The 5,733-nt window shown below is 43.0% G+C and overlaps 1 protein-coding gene across 1 annotated transcript; it reads left to right on the top strand.

Annotated features, from left to right (window-relative positions):
* The first annotated feature begins 4,343 nt into the window (after positions 1–4,343).
* LOC147427062 (uncharacterized) lies at positions 4,344–5,293 on the top strand. The gene is made up of 3 exons (XM_086498587.1): positions 4,344–4,421; positions 4,700–4,728; positions 4,848–5,293. Exons 1-3 carry the CDS (start codon positions 4,344–4,346, stop codon positions 4,990–4,992), a joined length of 252 nt encoding a protein of 83 aa, XP_086354713.1. The 3' UTR covers positions 4,993–5,293.
* The last annotated feature ends 440 nt before the right edge of the window (positions 5,294–5,733 follow it).

The raw sequence follows: 5,733 nt of genomic DNA, 5'->3' as shown, positions 1-5,733 counted from the left end.
TCAGATTATGCAGGTGACTTAGACAACCGAAGGTCTACGTCAGGGCATGTCTTTACATTGGTTGGTGGAGCAGTATCATGGCGTTCTAGATTACAAGATTGTGTTACTCAGTCTACTACAGAGGATGAATATGTTGCAGCATCAGAGGCATGCAAAGAATCAATTTGGCTTAATCGACTAGTAACAAATTTGGGAATCAAAGAAGAGATGCCTGTGTTATATTGTGATAGTCAAAGTGCTATACAATTGGCTCGCAATCCGGTTTATCACTCAAAGACAAAGCATGTGGATGTGAAGTATCATTTCATCAGGGAAATTCTCGAGGATAAGCAACTTCAGCTTGTCAAAGTTCACACCACAGAAAATCCTGCTGATCTACTTACAAAAGGACTTCCCTCAGAGAGCTTTGCGCATTTTCGCAAGCAGTGAGGTGTAGGATAGTACATCACTTCTCTACATCTCTTGTATATTAGCTTGTATAGTAGCTCACACTTAAAGTACCACATTGGACTTTAAGTGGGAGGTTGTTGGGGTATAAAGCCCAATGTGGTCACCCAGGTAAGTGGACGGGACGCCAGGTATGTACACATATTCTTTTGTAAAAACCTAATAAGAACTCACTATGCTCTACACATTACAGTAGAGTGAGTTCACCATATCGTCGTGCTCTTCTTCTCGCACTCTCTCTCGCGTCGCACTTCCGCTCGTACTCCTTCATCTAACACTTGTTGAAGTTCATTCATGTCTTGTTTAAGATTAGGATGGTTTGAAGGTATATGTCCTAAACCCTTTTTGCATATGGTAGAGAGAGGGTTACTCATGAATATTCCTAAATTATTAGAGAGGATGTGTCCCCAAATTCCATCTACTTTGTGAGGGTATCTTAAGCATTGGCATCCATGTTTATCTTGCGAAGTGAATACTTCTCTAGCATTACAATCATGAGTTTTAGGGGTGGGTCAAATGACCAGCTAAGCATGCATTCTCCCCAAAGGGGAGTAGTGATCACACCTAGACCAAAGAAGAAGAAGCTGAAAAAATGTTTCCAGCTAGGTAAATCTAGTAGGGGGTTTACAAAGCGGATGGGGATGAAGATCCCTTTCATTTTTCCTTTTTAGATAAATGACCATGCGGCTCCCTAATAACCTGTCAGCGAGAAAGAAACCTAATTTCAAAAACAAGGTACATCATACAAGAATAGCTCAATCATATAGTAAAGATTTGGTAGTGTTTCCCACATTAGAGCTAAAGGGAGGCCTATTCCTAGTTGTTGGGTTAGAGGCTTGAGTGGGGTTAGGAGGAAAAACTGGTGTGGCATGAAATGATCTATTGCTACTAACAAATGCAGTGGGTGAAGGGTTGCCACGCCTAGGAGTGGGTGTAGAGGTGTAGGAGTGTGGGGTGGTCATGTAGCGTCCACCACGACCACGAGTGTGCCGCCCTGAGCTCTCTTCCTCCCATCCATATGCTCACGTGCAGGTGCTATGGCCTACTTTATGAAGAGATCTACCTCATGTTGCATGTTTGAAGTTGGAGGCGACTAATTGAACAACACTAAGAATTTGATGGCTTCCTTCAATTTCTCACGATAGAGCATGTGAATCAGCATGGCCTTTAGAGTTTCTTGTGCTTCCTTCGCTAGAAACCTCAAAAAGAGTATTGTACAGTTTTTGAGAGAAGAGCTAGGAAAGAATGCCTGCAGATGGTGCATAATCATCCATAGGGCTTGATCGAACGAGAGGACATTGTTGTTCTTGCACTGGTCGGCCAACCCAAGCATCTTGCATCCACATTTTAAGAATGGTCTGTGGGTATTGCAGACCTGTGTTGTGTACTTGGTATCACGACTAATAGTTGAAATGACTCCTTTAACCCCTATTACACGACCAAGGATTGCTCTGCACCTGTGGGTGTCAAAAGTTGACATGCTAAAAGGCACCGCAATTAAAGAATTCTTGCATCCACATTTTAAGAATGGTCTGTGGGTATTGCAGACGTGTGTCATGTACTTGGTATCACGACTAATAGTCAAAATGACTCCTTTAACCCCTATTACACAGCCAAGGATTGCTCTGCACCTGTGGGTGTCAAAAGGTCACATGCTAAAAGGCGCCACAATTAAAGTATTTTCCACAATGTTTGAGGAGTTTCCCTCCAAAATCTGCATCAATCCGATCCGACTAGCCTGCTTGTCGTTGTTGTTCCAGCAACGTTAGAACCAAGCCCTCACTAAAAGGAGAAAGCACAATAAAATTTCCCAATGACCATGGCTTATGGTGAGCCTCAGTAAGCATTAATTCAAGTAACCTGCATGGTATGTATGGGTCTGTGTAAGACTCAAATGGCTTCTTGGTGAAGGTGGATTGTGGGCTTGAAAGAGAAAAGCCACGCTCTGCGATGCACTATTCATCCTCATCTAGGTCTGTGGGGAGAAGTGAGCTGCTGGTTTTTGTGGGTGGTGAGAGAGTAATCTCTAAGCTGCCATTAAGGAGATGCTTCTTGCGCTTCTTTAGCATAGGGTCATTGCATAAGGTCTTACCATGGCTTTGCATAAACCACCTCATCAGACTTGGCAAATTGTCTAGCCAATCTTTGCGCTCTGTTTCGTCATGCTCCATTATGGTGGGCAGATTTGCGGCAAGCTCTTGTAGATGCACCACTGCAGCCTGCAGGTTTTCCCTGGATAGTGAGTACAAGTGAAACCAGGCTTCTATGTCGAGTTGCGATAAGATCAGGGCTTCAGAATCCTCGTCGGCGCTTAAGGCAACCTCATCAAGTTGGATTAATGTCTGGTGGAAGCTTTGTTCATTGATGCAGAGAGGAAAGCCTTGTACTATGGGGGGAGGTGCAGGAAACAACACTCCATACCCGATTTGTGAAAGTTGTGCGTCCCAGCTGTCATCCATCTGTGGCAAGAGTTTCGAAGTTAGGTCGGGTATAGTTATCATGCGGTGCAGTTGAGAGGGGCCTAGCCTTTCGCCTGCATTATTGCCTACTTTTCAAGTGCATATTAACTTGGTGCCCATTCTTGGGTTGGGTGGCTGGCTCTGACTGTTAGATAAACAGCATGGGTCTTCTTTTAAATACAAAAGAAATTTATCAATCCGTCCTATCCGGCCCAATTGTGTGAGAATACTAACACTCTTCATTCTTTATGGGCAATCTTGGGGAGAAAAACAATGGGTCTAAATGACATACCAGATCTTTTCCAAACCAAACCCATAAATTTCAAGAAAACCCAAACGAAAATTTAAAGAAAAGGTTAAGTAGCCTATTGCAATAAAATTGTTTTCAGTAAGGTGAATTGATGGATCATGGCTGATGAATTCTCTTAATGGATTTTTCAAAAATACTTAGCAACAATAACTCTCTGGCCCTTGTGTGAGGGCAAAAGAGAGAAGGTCTTACAGACTAGAGGTAGGCCCATGGCCTACTCTAGCCACTAGAGAGAGAGTAGGTGACATGATTTATCAGTTACTACCTTTGCCAAGAAATTAGAAAAAATCATCAATTCACTAAAAACATAGTGGATAACTGCTCAGGATTTACTCAAACCAAGCCTCTTGTTCCATTCATGCCTTAATATTTTACATGTGATTGATTCAGATAGGGAGAAGAATGCACCAAACAATGGAAAATATCACCAGAGGTTTAATTAGAGAAGTGGATGTCCATGTTACCTGTCATCATCACCACAAATAAAAACATGAGGGTGTTAGTACATGTTGGTGGAAGACAAGCCCAAGACAGGTGTCTTAAGAAATCCACACTTGTTATCCATGTCACCCTAATGCAAAAAGAACTGTAAGTGATAAATGACCTGAGAGGAGGAGTCCATGAGGTGAGAGTGTTGTGGTAGTACCCTCAAAAAAATAGGCCTAGCATGTCCCTTCTTTGTCTCTGTCCTTTCTTTCGTGTCCTTCAAGAGAGGAGTCCTCTCCTGCCTTGCTTTTCCAAGAAGTGGTATAGTTAGGTTGTTAAGAGTGGTGGGGTCCCTTTTGGGAGTGGGAGATAGTTTTGGAGTCCAACCGTCCTAGTTGGTTAGAGAGAGGGGTCTTTTGGTTCAAAAATGATCCCTTGCTCCAAGCATACTCGAGACTGCCTTTATGCAACCCTTTTCATTTTTCAAATATGGGTTCTATGGGGGTCCTTTTAATAAATTTAGGGGACTAAGGCCTGAGAAAGTGTTTGGGACAAAGAGAGAGAGAGAGAGAGAGAGAGAGAGAGAGTAATCGAGCATACTTGTCACCGAGTTTTTCCTTCGACTGACTCCATGAGTGCCTTTCCACTCTGACAATCAAAAGCATAAAATAAGTTAGCATCAGAAAATTTGATTTTTTAACATGGGTTTACAAATTTTGAGGAAGCCAATTATTAAGAATAGTCTATACATTCATGGAAGACAAAAAAAACAAAAAAAGGTACACAGACCGACAATCGCTCAGACACTCTCTCTCTCTCTCTATGTGTGTGTGTGTGTGTGTGTTGTTGGTGTGACCTCTTGGATTGTCTCTCATTCATTCCGCCTTTATGAATTACCTTCCTCATCCTCTCTCTTTAATTTGCTTTGTGGGTTATCTCCATCCCTCTCTTTTTCTATGTGGGGCGATTATCTATGATCGACTCTCTCTCTGTCCCCCTCTCTCCCTCTCTGTCTCAAACATCCATGGTTGCTCTGTTTTCCTCCGCTTCTGAGTAGGGTCCTAGGTTCTCTCTAGTTTTCTCTACGTGAGTAACTTCTACCCTCATCATCATTAGTCTTTTTGCATCAATGTAGCCCATCGTTTTTGCATCAGTTAAGCATCAACGTGATGTTTTTAGTATTCAGTATTTAGCCATTGTGTCAGCATTCTGCAAGCCAGCGGTGGTGACATCGCCCAAGCTCAAGTCAGCCCAATCAAAGCCAAAGGTGGTTGCGGAGGTAAAGGCAGAGGACTCACAGCCTGTTGGAACTCGAAACTGAGAACTACTCCAAGATGTGGAACAGGGTGAAGATTTTGTGTTTTGCGTATAATGGAGATCTCAATGAAGTAAGCTCCGATATCCATTATCGAGTTGGGCCCTTGGTTCTCTCTGGTTTTCTACTTGTACCCTGAGCATCATGAATGTTTAGCCCAACGTGCGATGGGGCCCTACCGCTCATCCTCCTTACCTCAGAGATAATGGTTTCGTTTGCAGACTCTCTCTTTAACTTGCTAGCGTCTACGTAATTTAGCCGTGCTTCTTGTCAAATTCTATGTAATTTCGTCATGACATTGCTGGAGGAAGAAAATTTGCAAATTTCATGGCTAAATTCTCGTGCCCTTATGACGCCCTCTCAAATGAATGTGGTCAAGTGTTGTTTTTTCTCTTTTTTCAGCCTATTGCAAGGCTAAGTAACAGTAGACTCCTTGAAGTTTGCTATCTGCAAGTTTCGGTACCGATTCGGCACCTACGAGCATGCTGAAAATTTCTATTCAAACTTCAGCAGCGTTTTTCAGCCCCTCACACTTGGTTTTTTTTTCTTTTTATCCGAGAAAAAGATCCCTACTACCACCTCTACTAGAGAGGGCTACATCAACAACAAGGGTTCTCCCAATGAAGAAACAAAATATGTACAATGGGGGCTAAATCACGAGATGGGAGGAGGAAAGAGCCACACAGGTGGATGATAGTGCCATCTAGGTGCACCTTGGACCATGGTCAAGAAAGGCCCTGGGTGCCAGAGTCGCAAGAAATCTTACATGGGGGGGA

This window comes from Adiantum capillus-veneris, chromosome 24 (assembly GCF_014529385.1).
Source record: "Adiantum capillus-veneris isolate H3 chromosome 24, ASM1452938v2, whole genome shotgun sequence".
Taxonomy (NCBI): domain Eukaryota; kingdom Viridiplantae; phylum Streptophyta; class Polypodiopsida; order Polypodiales; family Pteridaceae; genus Adiantum; species Adiantum capillus-veneris.
Note: the sequence above shows the minus strand (reverse complement) of the source record. Positions and strands in the feature narration are given on the sequence as shown.

Coding starts and splice junctions, on each gene's coding strand:
- LOC147427062 (XM_086498587.1), top strand. CDS start 4,344: ATGGGTTTACAAATTTTGAGGAAGCCAATTATTAAGAATAGTCTATAC. Junction 4,422..4,699: donor GACAAAAAAAACAAAAAAAG/GTACACAGACCG, acceptor GCTTCTGAGTAG/GGTCCTAGGTTCTCTCTAGT. Junction 4,729..4,847: donor TTCTCTCTAGTTTTCTCTAC/GTGAGTAACTTC, acceptor CCATTGTGTCAG/CATTCTGCAAGCCAGCGGTG.